At 32.9% G+C, this 21,530-nt stretch overlaps 4 protein-coding genes across 6 annotated transcripts; 2 read left to right on the top strand and 2 right to left on the bottom strand.

The window, feature by feature from the left end:
• Positions 1-290: 290 nt before the first annotated feature.
• On the top strand, positions 291-3,583 carry Plap (phospholipase A2 activator protein). Its single transcript, XM_065499527.1, has 7 exons — positions 291-1,411; positions 1,483-1,669; positions 1,745-1,947; positions 2,136-2,299; positions 2,369-2,444; positions 2,579-2,721; positions 2,839-3,583. The coding sequence occupies exons 1-7, from the start codon at positions 384-386 to the stop codon at positions 3,402-3,404; spliced, it is 2,367 nt and encodes a 788-aa protein (XP_065355599.1). The 5' UTR covers positions 291-383; the 3' UTR covers positions 3,405-3,583.
• On the bottom strand, positions 3,467-4,515 carry LOC135950040 (uncharacterized). Its single transcript, XM_065499528.1, has 2 exons — positions 4,044-4,515; positions 3,467-3,907 (listed from the first exon to the last, which is right to left on the bottom strand). The coding sequence occupies exons 1-2, from the start codon at positions 4,446-4,448 to the stop codon at positions 3,743-3,745; spliced, it is 570 nt and encodes a 189-aa protein (XP_065355600.1). The 5' UTR covers positions 4,449-4,515; the 3' UTR covers positions 3,467-3,742.
• Positions 4,516-5,452: 937 nt separating this feature from the next.
• IntS14 (integrator complex subunit 14) lies at positions 5,453-7,657 on the bottom strand. The gene is made up of 2 exons (XM_065500945.1): positions 7,072-7,657; positions 5,453-7,009 (listed from the first exon to the last, which is right to left on the bottom strand). Exons 1-2 carry the CDS (start codon positions 7,622-7,624, stop codon positions 5,772-5,774), a joined length of 1,791 nt encoding a protein of 596 aa, XP_065357017.1. The 5' UTR covers positions 7,625-7,657; the 3' UTR covers positions 5,453-5,771.
• A 2,837-nt stretch (positions 7,658-10,494) lies between these two features.
• Sfmbt (Scm-related gene containing four mbt domains) lies at positions 10,495-21,530 on the top strand. Of its 3 annotated transcripts, none has more exons than XM_065502040.1 (10): positions 10,495-10,630; positions 13,051-13,304; positions 13,837-14,776; positions 16,279-17,214; positions 17,921-18,364; positions 18,439-18,688; positions 18,754-18,943; positions 19,003-19,342; positions 19,433-19,839; positions 20,873-21,530. In XM_065502040.1, exons 2-10 carry the CDS (start codon positions 13,167-13,169, stop codon positions 21,197-21,199), a joined length of 3,972 nt encoding a protein of 1,323 aa, XP_065358112.1. In that variant the 5' UTR covers positions 10,495-10,630; positions 13,051-13,166; the 3' UTR covers positions 21,200-21,530. The 3 variants fall into 3 exon arrangements, with proteins under 3 accessions (XP_065358112.1, XP_065358111.1, XP_065358113.1); XM_065502039.1 differs by having other exon boundaries at positions 10,497-10,630; positions 19,415-19,839; XM_065502041.1 differs by having other exon boundaries at positions 10,497-10,630; positions 19,415-19,743.

Raw genomic sequence — 21,530 nt, forward strand, 5'->3', positions numbered from 1 at the left:
CGCTGCCCACGTCGTGAGCCGCTCATATGAGCAAAAATATTTTTTTTTATATCAAGTTTTTCACAATGATGAGAAATGGAGGGTCTTCAAATCAATCAGTCTCATAAAAAATGCACAGTGTGTGTGTGAGTACTTTGTTTGACGTGAGCCGGAGTATAAAGTTGAACAATCTGGCAGCATTTTATTGTCTCAAAAAAATTTTGACATTTGCAATTTGCCGCTGCATCATTCTTGCAGAAACTCTTTCTGTTTTTGCTAAATTCGCAAATTACAATTTCTTTATAATTATTTTAGAGATTGCAATTAAAAGGGAAAACTTTGTGTGTGTTCTATACATTAATACTTACTACTACAGCTGAAAGTTATACCATTTAAATTACAAAATGTCTTATTCACTAGACGAATACAAATTAAGCTGTGAGCTAGTGGGTCACAGTATGGATGTACGTTCAGTAGCCACTGGAGAATTTTACCCCGAAGTTGGTCAACCAATTATATCGGGTTCCAGAGATAAAACTACAAAAATATGGAAGCCTTTAGATGAAAGCTACATTGAAGGGGTTACATTGCAGGATCATAAAAACTTTGTATCCTGTGTGTATTACCTCACACGGGAAGGTTGGTTGTGCACGGGCAGCAATGATGCCACAGTGTGTATTTATAAGGAGGACAGTTTGGTACCCATGCTGACCTTAAAAGGCCATGAATCGACTGTGTGCTCTATATCGGACGGAATTCATGAGCAGACTTTGATTACCGGCAGTTGGGATAAAACCGCACGAGTTTGGTCTATAGATATAGAAAATGGAGGTATTAAGTTTATTGAGTTAAAGGGCCATGAAGCAGCTGTGTGGGCCGTTACTTCTTTGACCGAAAGTAAACGGTTTGTCACCGCATCGGCCGACAAGAACATAATCTACTGGAATAAGAAAGGAGAAAAGTTACGCATGCTCAAAGGTCACACAGATTGTGTTAGAGGCTTAATACCTTTATGCACTGGTGGCCTTATATCATGTTCCAATGATGCCATTATCCGTGTGTGGGATGAAGATGGTGATTGTGTAAAGCAATTGAGTGGTCATACCAATTATATTTATGCTGTTGCTCAACAACATAAATTTTACAGCGATTGTATAGTATCCTGTGGCGAAGATAGTACCTTACGCATGTGGAATATAACAACAGGACAAGAAGTAGGAGCCCCTCTAGTGCACCCAGCTCAATCTGTGTGGTCGGTGGCTTGTCTCCAGAATGGGGATTTAGTTACGGGCAGCAGTGATGGTGTGGTTAGAGTGTTTACCAAAAATCCCAAACGTATGGCCAGCGAACCAGTGCTGAAAGCCTATCAGTTGGCCGTGGAAACGAGAAAACAACAAATGTCTGAAGAACTTGGCGGTGTAAAAAAGACTGAGTATAAATAAGATTTAAAGGGAGCTTGGAAATTAGTTTTTACTAAACTCAACATTGTTTTACATTATTTAGTCTTCCGGGACCTGAAGCTTTACTTACCAATGGCACACGAGAGGGTCAAACTAAAATGGTTAGACATGCGGATGGTTCGGTTAAATGTTATAGTTGGGAATTAGGAAAATGGAATTTAGTGGGTGATGTTACGGGAGCTTCGGGAGGATCCCAAGCTTCATCTGGTAAAACCCTATACGAGGGAAAGGTTGGTTTATTGAAATTTATTTAAAAAAAAAAAAAAGAAAAGTATTTTATAGATTAAAATTTGATTTTATATTAGGAGTATGATTATGTATTCTCTGTGGATATTTCGGATACAGAGCCTCCATTAAAGCTACCCTATAATAGCGGTGAAGATCCTTGGATTGCTGCTCAAGCTTTTATACATCGCAACAATTTACCTCAGGCTTATTTAGACCAGGTGGCAAATTTCATTGTCAAAAATTCCAGCAATGCTCCTGTACAACCTACAGCTACAACTACGTAAGTGTAGAAATATGTTTGCTATTGTACGTCCCAGTATTTTTTATAGATAATTAAAAAAAACGCATAAATATTTGTTTATTTCCTTTCGTATTCTCTAAATATTGTCTCTTATGTGTTGCCATTAATGTATTTTTACTTTTTTTCCATATTAAATTTTTTTAAACCGCTAATTATAATTTATTTAGAGGCTTTCAAGATCCATTTACTGGTGGCAATCGTTATGTGCCCGGCTCAAGCAATAGCAACTTCCAATCGCTGGGCAATACTGATCCATTCACCGGAGGTTCTAGTTATACCACCGCAGCCGCTAATCAAGCAACACCAAAAGTGGATGTGAATTTTGTTAAAGGTATTTTTTAATTTTATTTATTTTTTGTTAATTTCAATAAATTTTAATTGTGTTTGTCTTGTTTTTTAGGCGATAAACATTTTCCCGTTAGAGTATATTTAACATTCGATAATTGTGATGCTTCTAAAGTTTTGGAAAAACTCAAGTAAGTACAGTTCAGCTGAAAGGGTATTTTAGGGGTAAAGGTCGCCAACCATGATTTTTAATGATTTTGTGCTGATTATAATAAGCAAAATAGTCGATCACTTAATAAAAATGTATTTTTTATATTTCTTTCAGAGAATTTAATAATAAACTGCCAGCAACCAACGAAAAAGTATCTGATAATCTATTAGAATCTGTAATAAGATTAGCTGACGCCACACCGGATGTTGATCAAATTGCTATAGAGGCGTTGCTAATACTGTTAAGATGGCCAAGTGGTAAGAAATGTTACAGGCACAGATTAATTTTAATATCCCACACTTTGTGGCTTATTTGTTAGTTATTTTGTAGAAATATTAAATGTTTCAACAATTTTCTTTTCATTTTCATTTCAGAATTACTTTTCCCCGTCATTGACATTGTCCGTCTGGCCGTACGCAGTGAAGCGGTGTTTTCCGTTTTGAATTCTATGAATTTTATAGACCCTCTACTTCAACACTTAACAACTTCGGCACCCAATCAACTGATGATTATACGTTGTCTGGCCAACATTATGAAACATGAGACGGGCAGGCAACAAGTCGACAAACGTTTGGTAGCATTAATCGAGCACATTAATGGCATAAAAGCGGGCAGTAATAATTTACAAATCGCTATAGCAACATTCTATTTAAATCTAACCATAACTCAGACCACATCAGTGGCAAATGGTGAAAAGTGTCGCATGGTCACCGAGGGTTTGGTGGAGTTTCTAAAGTGGGCCATCGATTTGGAGGCCTGCTATCGATCTATGCAGGCTATAGGCAATTTAACTACCACACCTTTTGGCCAGGAGTCCTCTGCTTTAGTCATATCGGTGGACTATGTTATGGACAAATTACGAGAACTAACGAACACACCACAGGCTGGTGTATTTGCTAAAATCAATTCTGCTGGCACAGCATTATTAGCGGCATTCTAAATGCAGCTCTCTCTATAAAAAATAAAAGAAAATGAGAAAATAATAATAAAACTAATAATAAATAGCTTTTTGAATAATTTTTTTCCAATAATCATTTTATGCCCATATTAAACATCAACATTATAATATAATCATCTTATTAACTTGGTTTAAATTAAATAAAAACAAATTAAAATACATTCAGTTTTCTAGGTTTGTGTTAAATTTCTTTTGGTTAACATTGTGTTTATATATATTATTAGATAAATATAATACGATTATATAGTTGGATTAATTTTAAACCTATGATATAATAACTAATTTATGTTTATTTGAATCTCAACATGGAATGTTATTATCTATTTTGATTCTGTGTCCACTTCCATTTGTGAGCTATCATCAGAGGGCTTTCTTTGCCTTATACGTTGTAGTAGTTCCTCCTTCCAGCGTTCTTCCGGGACACCAGCAGCCCAATCAGGCACAGCTAAATTCGGTAATTGAAAATTGGCCATGGCATTTAAAATCTGCAATAAATTAGAAAAAAAAATCCATTTGAATCAGCCAAGTAACAAGAAAAACTTTCTAAGGTGTTCCCCTAAAAATTTTTGAAATCCCCTAAATTAGTCAAATATACCCCTCAAAAAGACACACTCCACCTACCTGTTCAGTTTTATTCCCATCCAATTCAATCTGTAATTCTTGAGGACGTGGTTGACTCCAAATTTCTCTTACAATTTCAGCATCTACAGTTTCTATCTGCGGCATATGGGGATCACCATGAACCACTTCTACTGGCTCATTTTCATCCAAGTCTCTGTTCTCTTGTATCCTAGTAAAGCCTTCTCTATTATGATAAGCATCATTATCATCGTCTTCATCTAACCGCATATGGCCATAATCAATATGATTTTCATCCATTGACAAGGGCTGATAACCCTCATAGGCACCTGCATCTTGTAGTGATTCATTGTCACTATCGTCACTGGGTGCTGGGGGATGATGGACAATATGAGTTGTGCGTAAATCTTCCTCTCCAGGATCATTTGGTAATTCAGGAGCTCCCATATTTTAATTAAATGTATTAAAGGGAGTTTTTTTATTTTTTCGTAAAAATTAATCACAGATTGGAAAAGTTCTTTTTTGTTATGATAATTCTTCTCGTTTGCGTGTGGCATTCACTGAGGAGTGGTGACATTAAATAACTAAAGCATTGCCAAATTCAATATATAAAGAAAACCGTAATAGCAGTTAAACTTGGGATTTTAAAAAAATAAAATTATAAAGATTTTTATAAAAAATACCATAATACCATAAAAATACATAAAATACCAAAAATTGTTCAAACATTCCAAATTGGTTGACATAATTTTGGTCTGAGATACAAGTTTTTCTTTTCAAATAAATAATGCCCTACTCCATGGCAGAAACACACATATAAGCCATTTAAGACTGTGATTCGTCCGAAGATATTGCTCCTTATTATAAGTGTCATAATACCAATTGAACAACAGGTGGGTTATTGTATAATTCGATAATTTCCACATTTTTCATTTGCGAGTATATATAGTCTGGATCGTTATAGTTAGCGGAGACGATATAGAAATGTCCGTCTACTGAAATCAACTCTCCGCATTCCCTGATGATTGGTACATCAATCTAACCGCTATAATCCAACTTAGGTTACCATTTAAAATCGAGAAAATTAACCCACAAATGATTGAGATATTAGCAAAAAACTGCGAATATCTCGATTTTTTCCATTTTATTTTAAATTTTTTTTTACAAAAAATTGTCAGCCCAATTATGAATAAAAATTCTCCGGGAGTTTTTCCCCTTTTCTCATTTTTCCTATTCAAATTCAATGGGAAAAAACTCCCGGGGAACAAACTCACGCGGAATTTTTTATTCATAATTGGGCTGTGTTTTAAATATTTAGGTTGGGGTATATACGATTCAGCACAGCCGGATATAGCACTCGTATTTGTTTTAGCTAAACCCGCATTCGAAACCAGTTTTTTAAAGTTCAAGTTTTTAACATAAAAATGTAATGCATTGAAACGAAACGAAAATTGATGACAAGCCTAAATAGGTTAATTTATTCTTAATAAATATGCTTGCATACAAGGGAATTTTCTTTAATCGGATATACTTAAATTTCCTCATATAATGGATCTAAAGCTATGTTTATACTATCTGAATTCTGATCTGAGTTGAATGTTTAAAAATTTCATTTAAAGTGATATGAGTATGCGGATAGCATATTTTATCTGATTCGTTTGAGTCAACATCTAAGAAGCTGTTGTAAAACCGCTGGCATACACTACCTGCACAAGCCGCAGACGTTCAACTCAGATAAGAACTTCGTGCAAAATGTCTTAAAACTTAATACTATAGATAAATTGTAGGCGCCAAAGAAGGTATTACGGGATTTACCGTCTGCACTGAAACAGGAACTATAGATATTTTCAAATCCCTGTTGGAAGGTTTTCTCAACTCCAAGGATGCATGCTTTAATTGTATGGTACATTCTGGATTAGCATTTACCGAAGCCAAATTGATGGCCTCTTTGTCGAACAATGTTGCCATAGCTTCTAAAAGTTCTATAAAACCTATAGATAAGGCTGCTCTACGTATACGATTTAATTCCTTATAGAAATGTTGGGTCTTTTCGGGCATTTTCTTGGCATGCCTTAGAACTTTTTGTATGTCCGATTGTAAACTAATGCGGTTTATCCAAACCACACAACTTTGCGAATATGAACGTTTATCGGCCTTGACAGGAAAGGCGGCAGTCTCGCCGGGCTGTAGATCCTCAGCGAAGGCCAACATTTGTAAATCACCCAACCAAGGAATGACATTATTGCCGGGTGGTAAGATATTTAACATTAAATTTGATTTCTTTTTGGTATCGGCATACGAATAAATGAATCCGTACCAATTATCATTAAGCAAAACTAAAGCAGCCAAGTTTTCCACTTTCAAAGCTCCATGTAGTAGCACACACATGGATTCCTTTTGCATTTCATTTAAAACTGTCGGTGCCACTGAAGGTGTCTTATCATTTTCTTCGTTTGTTACTTCGCCCTCAACATCTTTCACATCTTTGGTATAGAAGTCACGGATATCTTGTTCTAATTTCTCAAATTCATAATTAACATTATTAACATCTAGTTTTGTAGATTTTTCTGATGACAATTTCGTAGCGGCACCCGATTTGTCCGAAGAACGACGACTTGGCTTCTCTCTTTCCACTTTGGGTATAATAAGATGACGACTTAGAGAAGAGGGTGATCCAATGTCCGTCAAGGCTAAATAACCACAAATTTCCAGTTTACTAGCTAAAGTTAAAGGGCTTGTAGCTGATGTTTTTTCGCTTTCACTGACTGGTAATTGATAAGGCTGTGGCGGAGGCCATAGTAAAACGGGACATTCCAAACGAAAGTAGCCACCACATTTTAGTATTACTTCATAGGGTTTAAAATTGGCATCACATAATTTTTCAATCATTTCAAACATGGCCGTACGACCTAATTCACTTTTATGACCCGGCATAGAAGTTTTTTGTTGTTCATTGAGTATAGATTCATTATCATTATCCTTAGGAGCTTTGGTCATATAAAGTTGGCCTAGAAAATTAACCATAAATAAATTAATTTCAATATAAACAACTTTATTTAAATTTATTTACCTTTTATACCAGTAAAATCCAACAATTGCTGATATACAGTGACCGCCCTTGTAAAATATGCATCTCCATGTACACCCAAGCAAATAAAATTCCACTTGACCGGCTTCAATACTTTTACCCACGAATATTCCGGGTCATGCTCTTTGCCCACATATTTCTGTAGAAACGACATCAATGATGTTGATCCAAAGCCTAAACCACAATCGGTGAACACCACCACTTGACACTGGGATTGTGTACCCCAATTGGTGGTAAATATTGTAGCAACACTTTTCATCAACGACATCAGACACAGTTTATCGCCGGACTCGACTTTTTTCACCGTCTGTTTAATTTGATCATAATCACGGGTAAAATCAACTTTTAGTTCGCAAGTACTGCTGAACGTCAGCAGTGCAGCAAATTCCAATTTGGAAGTGGCTGACAAATGCTCCAACAGTTGTGAGATGCCTTTTATAGCCAATTGATGGTAGGTTAAGGCATTCTCTTCACTGCGACCGGGTATGGTACGTTGCATAGATAAAGATGTATCTAAAGCTATGATTGTTGGCATGATTGTTTAACAAATTTTAATAGTTTTAAAATAATAAATATAAAAACAAACAACAGCGAATTAATATGAGGTGAATTCAGTTCTTCTACAACAACAATGAGAAAAATATCGTAAATATTAACTACAGCTGACTACTCCAGTGTTACCAGAACGTCTTTAAGCATAATTACTAAAAAATATAAAATTAAGTATTTTTTCTTACAAAAAAAGAGTATTTTTATAATATTTTTACTTTTTATCGATTTTTAAAAGTATAAATACTTATTAAAATATATTATATTAATATATTTTTATTTGTTTATTATTATTATCCACTTCTTACCAACGTATCGCGACTTGATATCACGAAGTATTCTACACGTTCAATATTTATCGCGTGATCCTCGATCTAGATTTCAAAATATTCGGCAATTTTGCGATATGGATCGCGATCCATCAAAATCTCTATACTGGATCGGGGTCAATATGCATATATTGAACGTGTATCAGTGCCTTTATAATGAATTCGCCTTGCCACAACCATTGGCAAATTTTTGTAGACCGTCAAAATAAGCATACGGTTCGACACCGGCGAACAAAACATACCGAAAACAAACTTTTAGAAATTTTTTAATGAATTGGAAACTATTGATAGTGTTTTGTACTTTAACCCGACTACTTATGAAATTAAAAAATACTGTCATAAGTAACCAATTGTTATCGATATCGGCGAAACATATACCACTTTTTTGCATAATAGGGGTGATTATTGGCAGACGCTGCTGACATCCGTATTTTCCTAGAAATTTCATTAGCCCATGGAGCTACATAAATTTTTGACAAATGAATAGAAATAATTGACAAACTTAATAATGATTATTTTTTTAAAATCCACAATAAAATAAAAAATATTTATAAAATGACTGGAAAATATATAATTTGTTGTTGAAATTATGTAGTCAGAAATTATTTCATTTGGAACAGCAAAATTAAACAAAAATTGCTCATTATAGGAAATTTTTAATTTTCCATAGTACTTTGCCACCGTTTGGCACACGCTTATAGTTTGTAAAAAACGCTTTTTTGTTTATTAACTCTGTAAAAACGCTTTAGTGTAATAACGCCATTAGTTGCCCGCTATGGTGAATTAATATGACATTCTTTTGAAAACAAGCTTGCCAGACTTGAGAATTTGTGAAAGATGCAAAAAATATTTCGTAGATTTTATGGGGATAAAATATTTAGAACATTGTTTTTTTATACAGAATTACTAACAAAATAACAATTACTGTAACTTATTTAATCTTCCAGAAGTGGAGAACTTATACAATACAATTTGTAAGTAGTTTCCAAGCGGAAGTATTTTTATTGATTTGTTTTCTCAAATTCAATGACATATTTGGGAGTTTAAGGCGTGTACTAGATCCAATGCCATAAATTCTCTTTAAAAAATTAGAAATACTACATATTTTCGAAAAAAGATGTTTACAAAATCAAGAATTAGATTACTTTCACACTAGGCAATTTAGTTGCGCAAGTCTCTTGTCCAACAACAAAACAGCAAAAATTTCTTCTCCTTAAACCGATATTACCTCTGGTATCAACAATCATTATAGATTTAACACTTCTTTGTAATGATTTATGTTTTCAAAAATTGCAAATAAATTTATTAGTTTAATTTTGTGTACTTATTCATTTCAATACATAAAAGTCTTCATGGTCAACTGTTTAATAATCATAGCATCAATAATTAAAAAAATCAAAAACTAAATATATTGTGAACAAATCAATTTTTACTGAAAAAATTTAAAGAAAAAACAATATTTGGGGATTATGGGAGATATTTTCAATAACTTCTAGGGATAGCAAAGAAAAGTATGTGGCATACCTAGTTGTAAAAACATTGTGGTAAGTAGGGTTCTATAGTTGACTTTTTTCAATTTTAAGGTCGTCTTTTCGAACTTCGACTTCTGGTATTTTATGAAAAGTCGACATTTCAAACTTTCGACTTTTTTTATTTAAATATATGTACATACTTTTTTCGACTTAATTTTTTTACCATATCTAGAGAGATTTTTTTAATTACTTCTAGGCTAGCAAAGAAAAGTATGTGGCAAACCTAGTTGTAAACGACACAGTGGTAAGTAGGGTTCTATAGTTGAATAAAAAGTAGACCTTTCGAACTTTCAATAAAATGTTTTTCTTCACAATGTCGAAGGTCGACTTTTATCGGCTATTCGAATTTTATCGACTTTTTGAGATTGTTCGAATAATTGACTTTACTAGTTTTAGATGATGATTTTTATGACTTCTGTTTTTGTTTGTTGGCAAACGGTTTAGAGAAGCAAGAGTGGTAAACAAATACACTCGATTTGAGTTTTTCTTTTTTTTTCATATTTCTCTTTACACTAATTTCTATTCATCTTCTTATGTTTTATTCTTTTTCTTATTTAGAAGTTTAATAAAGAAGATTAACCGATTAAATAATAAAATTCAACCCAGGCTGCAAAATAGACATGCAACCAAAATTCATCGGTTTTTGGAAGTAACTTTAAACGGAAATTAAGAAAAACAACGTCGTTAAAATCATCGTCTAAACACAGTTTTATAGAACTCTAGTGGTGAGTTGAAGTGGAACTGTTCACAATGCTACCAGATTTCATAACATACTGTTATTCTTATATTATTAATTAAAACTTTATATATTTTCAGAATTACTATATTATTTTATAAATTCATATATATCAGTTATTACAAATGTTAAAATTTTAATTGATTTTAATTTTATTGTCTGAAATATTTAATATTAACATTTACTTTTTACGGATCTGGTAGCCTTAAACACCAACATTAAATTACAAGTTTGTGGCTGGCAAAAGCAAATTGCTTGATTTTATATTCGGGTTATTAAAAATTTTCAAAATAATATTTTTCCCATAAAATTGTTATTAAAATTAATAAAACCTATTGAAATATGTAAAAAAATGTTTAATTTATAATATTTTATATAGTTTTAAAGTGAAATTGGTGAGTACGGCGTTAAAAATTGCACGAAAAAATTTTGTTTTCTTATGGTCGTCTTGTTCAATTGTGTCGTTGCAAATGTGTGAATTTTTTTCCTGTTGAGGTATACAACATACACGAGTGTTCTGTGGTTAAGTAGATGTTTTTTAGCCAAAACGAATAAAAATAAGTGTGCTCTGCGAGCAAATTTCGTTTTGGAAATTTGTTATGAATTTTGGTAGAATGTTCAGAAAATAATAATTTATAAATAAATTAAAAATACCGTATGTCAAAGTTCATACGAAAAAAAAACTCTGTGAGCTGTGTGTTGTGTTGTTTTTAGTAAAAGGAGAGACAAAAAAAAAAGTTTGTGCAAAAAATATGTATTTTAATGCGTACGTACATCATATGTTTGTGTTTAGTTTTGCTGTTGGTAAATTTTGTTTTTAATTATCGTTTTTAAAATTTTTTAATTTTAATTTTTTGTTTATTCATTTTTACAACTACCATATTTTCGCATTCTCTATTCTTTGTTTTTCTTTTTGTTTTCACTGCCAAAACACAGAGTTGTTATATGTTTTGAATTGCCCAGCAAACATTTGTTTGTCACAAATTTTATTAGCTCAATGTAGAATATGAATATTGCAGAGGGCGAAGTCAAGCGGCTTTGAGCTTAAATCTAGTTTATCCAAACTTGAGGTATGAATTCCAAAATGTTAGAACAAATAAAACTTTTCGTTTTGAGTTTTAGGAAACTTATTTTTCTATGGTCGATAAGGAATAAATTTGTTGGAATAAATTTACTCGCAAAAAGTATAACTAAGCTGGCTTAACTGGCTGGACAATTATATATGTGGGGGTGTCACGAGTCTTTGGGCATTAAGCGGGACTTTGGGCAAATAACGACTCTTATTTTACGAGGCAGAATCTTCCCCGCGTCTGCTGTCGGTGGTGGACTACTTCCAAGTACAACACTCATACATTATCCTGCTACCGCGGAGTTGATGGCTTCTCTATGAATGACGTTCAAAGCTGTTATATACGAGCTGCTATCAAATGGATCCTGCACCTACCTCTGTATGCTCTCCTTGTATATACGTAGGTCCTGTCTGACATGCCTCGATGGAGACTCTAACTGTGTGATGTCTCAGCTTGGATGACTTATCCGGTGACATTTCAGACAGAACTGTTGCGTCAACATGACGTTGTATTCCTTGACGGGTAGAACCTTAGTTTCCTGGTGAAGGTGGTGTTGGCAGGTAATTTGAAGGTAGCCTGTAATGGCCTTTAAGGCTGCATTTTGACAGCTTTTAATATTTCTCCACTGAGTATCACTCAACTGGAGCTGCATAGTTGACCACTTGCCGATCAATCACCTTGTAGGTAACTAGCAATGTTTCTAGTGCCTTGAGGACCTTGTTCTCATTTGGCAGTTAATGCTTGATTGCAGTAGTGTGTGCTGTGACAACCAAAATTTTGTACGCCGTCGTTCATGATGCCTAAGTTGAGTCTTACCTCCTTCGTCCATGTGGTGAAGAGTGTTGCCGATAACTTCCATTCAGTGAAGCAATTGTGGATTCCGTTAAGATAACCATTTACAATACAGCAAAGCTCATAAACGTTGTGATCTGTCGCTAAGATAGTGCAGTCGTCCGCGTAGGTGAATACCTCCATTCCTATTACCTCCCACAGAAAATCTGAAGTAATATGACGTAGAGGAATTGATTTGAAAATAATTATTAAATAGTACTTTTTTCAATTGTAAAATTTGTTAAACACAATATTTTCTATAGAAAAAACTGTTATACGAAATATAGATGAAAGTTTTATACACAATTTTTCTATAGAAATCACAGTTATACAGAAATTTTTCTGTAGAAAAACTGTTATACACGAAATTTCCTATAGAAAATACTGTAATACACATATTTTTCAATACAAATTAGCTATACAAAATGTTTTGGCATAAATTCACGAAGTTTCCTATAGAAAATACTTTTATGCAGAAAGAGAAGAAATAAAATACTGTTATTCAGATTTACAAATAAACAAAAATTAACTTTTCCAATAAAAATTAGCTACAGAAAAATCGGTCATACTCAAAATAACAAAACTGTTATACAAGAAGTTTTCTTTTAAAAATACAGTAATAAACAAAATGTATCAAAACCAAAAAATATACAACAAATTACTCCGAGTATATGAGAATTTGTTTTTTAAAAATTTAGAGTATCAAATTAGTCGCAGGAAATTGTCTCCATGTAAATAAAAACTAAATACATTGACAAGCATGTATTTGTTGTATCAAACATATGATTTATTTTATTTTTGTTTGACAAAACGGAGTGTCTGTTCTCTATGTATTATTCTCTATGCTTATTTCCTTCAAATTTAATGCAATTCTCTAATTTAATAATTTAAATTTTATTTTAATTTTGTTCCAGATTTATAATAATCAAGTTAATCCTAAGTTATTGTTTTACATTTCCATTGGTATCTAGTTAACTAAGAATAAATAAGAAATAAATGACAGTTTTAAGAGAGGGTATTCAAATATAAAATGAACCCCTCAGAATTAAGAATGATGTGGATGAGTCAATACAATCCAGAACGTATCTCTCTTGAGGATGCAACATCATTTTTTCACCCTACCGTTGGTCTTTCAGTAATGGATGATTTAACACAACAACAAACTATGGTAAGTGACAAAAGAAATTTATTAAATATACAATTAAATAAATTAATAAAAATCCCACTCTTGATATCTATTTAACACTCTATCTCTGCAAGTACAAATGCAGTATATAGTTGCAGTAGTTTTAGAACACTTTTTTTATTAATTTTAAATTTTGTACACTATTATTTTCATTTACATATTATTTAAATTTTCAATTGATTTTTTATCTTTACTAAATATAATTAAAATTGCAAATATTGTATGTATGTATAGTTTTAAAAAGACTTTTATTTCAAAATTTTATTTCTCTATGTTTTTTTCTTTTTTCTTTTCATATTCGGTTCAAAATATACATATCTACGTTTATTTCAACTTGGCTGTTTTATTAATGTATAAACAAATAAAAAATATATATTCTTTCCCCCACCAAAAAAAAACAAAATTTAACTTTATGATTTCATAATCAATAAACTAACTTACAAATACAAATTTCATTAATGTATTGGACTATTTACAATCAAAATATACACACTAAATATTACTACTAAAACAGGATTTAAATCCAATGATGAGTTTAGTTGGGGGGGATTTCAATAATCAGGCTGCGGCTGCAGCCGCTGCAGTAGCAGCTTCAAACGCTTCAGCGGCCGCTGCTGCAGCAGCAGCATGTGCAGCCTCATCAGCTGCTGTTGCATTAGGTGTACAACCTACAACACTATTGGCAACAAATGCAAATGACATTTATGGTTTGGCCCATATGGGTGGTTTGCATCAACAACTGTTACAGCAATCCGCAACAGCAGTATTTCAAAATTACGCATCAATGGATGATGATGGCGGCACCACGAATCTGAATAATGCCCTAAATGCTGCTGCAGCTGCTGGTGGCATATTGGTCAATAGTAATGGTAAACCTATTACATCAGCACAGTTCTTAACAACCGATGATGGGCAACAGCATCATTATCATCTACAGCAACAGCATCATCAGCAAATGTATGATCAAATGGATGATAGCTATGAAGATGGTATATCGGGATTAACGCCCAAACAGGAAATCATTAATATCGATGATTTTGTTATGATGACCGATTCGAATTCATACGACGGCACCGATTTCATTAACAGTGACGATAAGTCAGCAACTGGTATCGATATTACTCAGCCACATGAGGTTGCTGACCAAGATCTTCTAGTGCCAATGAGTGATGAACACAAAATATTAAGTGAAGCTGCTGCTGCAGCAAATTGCAACCTTTTAGCTGCTGCTCAAGCAGCCTCAACATCCGCTAATTCTTTATCTTCTCGTGGTGGTGGTGGTCTTGGTGGTGGTGTTGGTACAAGTACTCACAGTGGTGGTGGTAATTTACGTTCTCAACGTAAAACACGTAAAATTGAACCAGTCAATCGTCCTGGTTTAGTGTTGAAAACACCAATTGCCTACAGGGGCAATATTGATCCATCTGTTATACCAATACAAAAAGATGGCATGGGTAGGTTTTGTTTTTATTTATTTCTTTATTTTATTTCATTCAATTCAATTAAATTACTTTATTATGTTTATCATTTAAAATTATTAATTTTATACAAAATTATTATTGATAAATACTTATTACACACATCTTCTAAACTAATATATTTTCTAAATATTAAAAGGAAATGACTTTTCAAAGCGGATTTAAATAGTAGAAGAAATCTAGAATTAGAATTGTTTTTTTTGATTGGAAAGTGTACCGAGGAATGAAGTGCAAATATAGCAGAATAATTTTCTCAAAAATTAGCAGTTTGTATTATAATAATAAATAAATAAATACATATTGCGAATCACTTAATACATGACCGTTACAACTCATGTTTTTACAGTTACGTGTAAATTACTTTCAATGTCATTCTATTTATTTAGTTAGTTATTTTTTAGCGCCCATTTCAAACATTTTAAATTGTGGCGATCTTAAAATAAAACACATCAGATATTGCTCATTTGTGAAATCACATGGGCAACGTTGACTTTTGTTATTTTATATTTATGATTTTCCAGAAGTGTTTTAATAAATTTAGTGTTCCTAATTTTCCGGTCTTTTTCCACTTCCAAAAAATATTAAAAAATTTGTTCATTCCCGGGAATTTTTTAATACTAAATTAAACTAAAAACCAATGTTATTTTTCAAATAATCATACAAAATTCCATAATGTATATACGTTAGGGTGGGCCCCCATAAAAACTTTGTGAATGTTCCAACTAAAATAATAGTTTAATTCATTATAAGATACTGTTTCTCAAAATGTTTGTCCTGGGTTCATTATTTGGTGAGCTGGATCAAAGGATTAAAAGGTTCTTTTTAAGATTTTTATTATTTTATTCATATTTCATGCAAAGGAAACTTATGAAATATGTGAAAGGTCTTTGAAAGGCTCTTGCAATATCAAGATATATTGTATGGAATTATCGTGTAAGCCTAAAAGTATTCGAACTTTTGTAATTTTTTTTAAAAAATTGTTCTTTGAATTTTGTCATAGAATTATTTAAATTAATTACCAAAAATTACAAACTATTTTTGATTTGCACGTGAATACGGCTTTAAAAGCGACTTTCGAATACCTTTCACGTTATATCAATATTTCATACCTTTTCTTTGCGAGAACATGATATATAAACCTTAAAGAAGGTCCTTTTTATTTTCGTAAATTTGGTATGGGTCCGATTATTACAACTTCTTTGAAAATCTGTTTTACAGTTTAGTTTACATTTCTGGCGGTTTACAGTTTATTATACCTACCTTATGTATATTTGTCTTTTATAGGACCACCCATTTGTACAAAGTTCCTGTAAAACAAATTATTCTTTTCTCAAACAGATTAGATGCAGTTATCAAACGGATATGGAAGAATTTGAAATATTAAAAAAACCCTAACTTTCTTTAACTAAAATATTACAAATTGTTAAAATCATTAAATAAATTTTTTGAAATTTTCTCCTACATTCTACAAATTTTAGCCGTATGTGAGCGTTGTGGAGCAATAGGTGTAAAACATACGTTTTATACAAAATCTCGTCGTTTCTGTAGTATGGCATGTGCTCGTGGTGAGCTGTATTCTTTAGTGGTGAATAATAAGGCAACAGGAGCTACGAGTCTGCAGCAGCAACAGCAGAATCAACAACAGCAGCAACAGATTGAAAATATGGAAAACAATTTAAATGAAAATCTACTGCAACAGCAGCAACAACAAGCACAACAACAGCAGCAGCAACAAAACGATATAGAATTAGCACTACGTGTAGCACATATCAAAAATTCAAATTATCGTTTTCGTATAACCGATCAATCCAAAATAACACAAATAAATGGTTTCGGAGAACCCATAAATAACAATAATAATAACGATAATAATCTAATGGCCAATGGTGGTGGTAGTGTAGGTGTAGATGGAAATGATACAGCCCTTACAAATGCCGAAACATTAGAGGGAGCATCAGCAAATACAACAACCCTAACATTAACCAGTGGCATATATACGACAGATAATCAACAATTGACCGAAATGACACAAACACCCAAAGCTCTGCGTATGTATCGTGATGTTATGCCTCAAGATGAATTGCCTCAAATACCAAAATACGAACGTCTTACTTCGTCTTGTCCGCAAATGGAGAAAATCATTAGTATACGCAGAAAATTGTACGATCCAACACATTCTTACGATTGGACGCCTCGTCTGTGTCGTGATGATTTTTATGCGGCACCTGTTACATGTTTTCACCACTCACCCGGCTATGATGTGTGGGATAATTTGGGCATTGACATGAAGGTGGAGGTGGAGAATACAGATTGTGATCAGCTAGAGGTGATACAGCCGGGTCAAACGCCGCATTCGTTTTGGGTGGCCACCATATTGGATATACAGGGTTACAAGGCGCTCATGAGATATGAAGGTAATATTTTTATTTCATCCTCATTATACCCATCAGCAGGAGTGGTAATTTTTACATTTTTCATTTGCAACCCCATAAACTTTCCGAAGTCCCCAAATATGTTGAAATCAACTTTCGAATCCCCAAAATAACTCGCATACATGATTGATATTCAATATATCAGCTGTAGTCCAAATTATCTTGCCATTTAAAATCGGTTTACACCACAAAATGGGCCTATAAATGGCAGAGATATATCAGAAAACCGCGATTGCCTATATTTTTTTCACCAAAAAATGTTTTCCAATTCGTTTTACCAAAAATTAAAATATTCGTATTTATGTTCGAAAATTTTTTAAAACTCTTAAAATAATCCCTAGAATATTATGTCCGAAAATTCGAATTTTCAAACTTCTTAAAATTGTTTAAAGTAATCTTTAAATTTTATGCATTGTTAAAAAAAAAAATACTTTTATTTGAGGCCAATGTAAGAATTTTCCATTTTCGAAGTTATAAATTTAAGTATTTTATTTCTTAAATTTCTTACATTTTCCATTTTTGAACTTAAAAATTTAAAAAAAAAATCAAAATTTACATGGATTGCAAGTACAGAGTTAATGTTTATTTTCGTCTTGTTATATCATTTTAATAAATAAAAGGTTTTTTTTATTATTAATTTTCTAATATTATTTTTACAAAAAAAAATATATTTTTTATTTCAATAAAGGTTTTGACGACGAAAGCCATGATTTTTGGGTGAATCTCTGTAACGCAGAAGTTCATGCGGTTGGCTGGTGTGCAACACGCGGTAAACCTTTAATACCCCCACGTTCAATTGAAAATAAATACAAAGATTGGAAAGATTTCTTAGTGAGTCGTTTGTCGGGTGCAAGAACGTTACCATCTAGTTTCTACAATAAAGTCAATGAAAGTATGCAGTCACGTTTTCGCCTGGGTCTGAATCTGGAATGTGTCGATAAGGATCGCATATCACAAGTACGCTTAGCAACGGTCACAAAAATTGTAGGAAAACGTTTATTTCTACGATATTTCGATTCGGATGATGGTTTTTGGTGTCACGAAGATTCGCCAATTATACATCCGGTGGGTTGGGCCACAACGGTGGGACATAACCTGGCAGCACCACAAGACTATTTGGAAAGAATGTTGGGTAAATAATATAAATATACTATATGAAAAATTAAGCAACTTCACAATAATTATTTTTCTAATCACATAAATTAGCGGGCCGAGAAGCCATGATTGAAGTACATGAAGATGATGCAACTATAGAATTGTTTAAAATGAATTTTACATTCGAAGAATATTTCATTGAAGGCAAAACAAAGACTTTTATTGAAGGGATGAAACTGGAAGCTGTGGATCCCCTGAATCTCTCCTCTATATGCGTGGCCACGGTGATGGCTGTTTTAAAATTTGGTTATATGATGATACGTATTGATTCATATCAACCAGATGCTACAGGTTCCGATTGGTAAGTGACTACATAGAATAGTTTCAAAACAATTTAATTATGTTAAATTTATACTTACTTTTCAGGTTTTGTTACCATGAAAAATCACCCAACATTTTTCCAGTGGGTTTTTGTGCAGCTAATAATATCACCTTAACACCTCCCAATGGCTATAATGTAAATAATTTCACCTGGGAAACTTATTTACGTGATACAAATGCCATGCCAGCTGGTGAACACTTGTTTCATCGTGATGTGCCTAATCATGGTTTCGAGGTATTATTTAAACAATATAAATATGTCAGATATTTAAAACTGTTTATATTTATTGTTAGGTGGGCATGAGTTTAGAATGTGCTGATCTCATGGACCCACGTTTAGTGTGCGTGGCCACTGTGTCACGTATAGTGGGACGTCTGTTGAAAATACACTTTGATGGTTGGACCGATGAATATGATCAATGGCTAGATTGTGAATCTGCTGATATTTATCCAGTAGGTTGGTGCGTGCTAGTTAATCATAAATTGGAAGGACCACCAGCGCCGGTACCGGCCCCCACAAAAGCAGCAGCTAAACCCAAACCTCAGAAGAAACGTAAAAAGAAGGGACCAAACACACCAGCGGCCGCTAATAAAAATAATCAAACCTCATCACCTCAAGACACTCAACCTCAAGGTACTTTAAACAATTATTAACATTACAAATAAAACAAAAGAAAAGTGTCAATTTAATTCTTCAACATTCCAGTAAAATCTCGTACAATAGCTTTAAAGACAACACCCCATCTGCCTAAGCTTAGCATAAAATTGGAATTGAAACCCGAGCATCATAATCCTGCCTTTTATGAAAACACAAACGTCTCGCACACAACGGAAGTCTTAGCCGACGATGATGCTGACGACTGTGAAGAATACGATGAGGACAGCAATAGTCTTTTATCGAATCAATCCTCTTGCCTACAAAATGATCCCTTAGTTGCTGGTAATGCGACTGGTACAGCATCGTTAACGGCTTCCACGTCTCTCTTGGTAAATCCGGCGGCTGCAGCAGCAGTGGCTGCGTCTACAAATGATAAAGTACGTAAATCTAACAAATCTAACAAAACTACCGTTAAGAAAACACAATCACCTGCTCCACCTATAGCTACACGTAAAGCAACTAGTTACATTGGGGTAAGTGGTAGTCTAACCCTGTAATAGTGCGTATAACTCCCTCCCAGCGTCATCAAATATCAAAACTATAAATATCCATTAAAATTAAATTTCATTTTCTATTTCCCCCATTTCAGTAAACAAATATTTGTTAGATGTTTTTCTTTTTTTAATTTTTGGTTTATTCGTTTTACTCTTAATTTTCAATAACGTTGAAAGGAAATTTTGCAAATTGTAGTCATCATTTTTATACCATTCTTATTTTTATGCCATTAGTAGTGGGACAGGTTCATATATATAAGTTTGCCATTCCGTTTGTAAATAAATATATATTCCGGTCCATTATAGATAGCGGAGTTGATCTAACTGTCCATCTACTTTCCGAAGCCTTCAAGTAACATCCAAACATGATTGATACATCAATATATTTGGTATAGTTCTGGTTATATAATCAAATTGGACTAAATGGGAAAACCCAAAGTCAAAAACTTGTGTTTTCTTTCGGCACAGCCGAATATAGCACTCTTACTTGTTTGAAGACAATTGTCTGTTCACATTGTTAAACAGTTTCATAACAAAATCGTTGAATCCCAGTTTCAACAGGGCTATATTGATGTAATCTGATTTGGCATTAATTAATGCTCCTTCTACTTAAGATATCCAGAAAAGCCATCAGGTTTTAATTCAAGATTTTTCCATTCTATTCCAGTTTAATTAGGTCCGTCCTGTGTAATCTGGTTCGACAGAAAAGCAATGAGGTTTTTAAAGAGTTTTTATTTCAGAAAAAAAATTTTACCACATAAATTTTTTTTGTTGTTTTCAATTCTTAATAAAACCAATAGCCATATTTGTACATATGTAATTGTTAACATTCATTTTAAGTAATTTATTATTTTTTAAATGTATATTTAACGCACTGTTATTGGATCATTACCACCAAACACCTCCCAATCATTATTAATCTGTCATCAATTCTAAACATTTATTCCAAACTTTCATAAATAATACTCATTTCAACTACAACATAAACCAATCTATATACAATTTCTTTTAGAATTCCTCCGTTAGCAGTACTAAATATATACCACGTTTAAGTGATTGTACGGACAGTGATAATATTGCTGAACTTATGCCAGACACCTGGAATGTCTACGATGTTTCACAATTTCTACGGGTAAACGACTGTACGGCACACTGTGACACGCTGAGTCGTAATAAAATCGACGGTAAACGTTTGTTGCAATTGTCAAAAGATGAAATTATTACCCTGTTGGGTATGAAAGTGGGTCCGGCATTGAAAATCTACGATTTAATACAACAACTTAAGTGCAAAGTGAATCCTGGAAAATCGCGTATGCATAATAAGAATAAATACTTATAGTCTACAGAGCAGAGCAATAACAATATCATTAATACAACTGCAGCGACAGCTACAAATACAACAAACACAACAATGATTAAACTTAATTGGAAATTGTTTATAAAATAGATTTGTTAAAAAATATTTGCTTTTTTTTATATATAGTATATATACATATTTTTTTCTAGTTTAAGTTAATTATAATGTTACATTAAGATATATTTTAAACATTATTTTATTATTCGATATGAAGTGTATAAGGAAAACATTGAAAAGAAGAAAAAAAAACAAGAAGAAAAATTAAAACAATTTCCAATTACCATTAAAAATTGAATACAAAACAACACACAAA

The sequence above is a fragment of the Calliphora vicina genome, chromosome 2 (assembly GCF_958450345.1).
Source record: "Calliphora vicina chromosome 2, idCalVici1.1, whole genome shotgun sequence".
Taxonomy (NCBI): Eukaryota; Metazoa; Arthropoda; class Insecta; order Diptera; family Calliphoridae; genus Calliphora; species Calliphora vicina.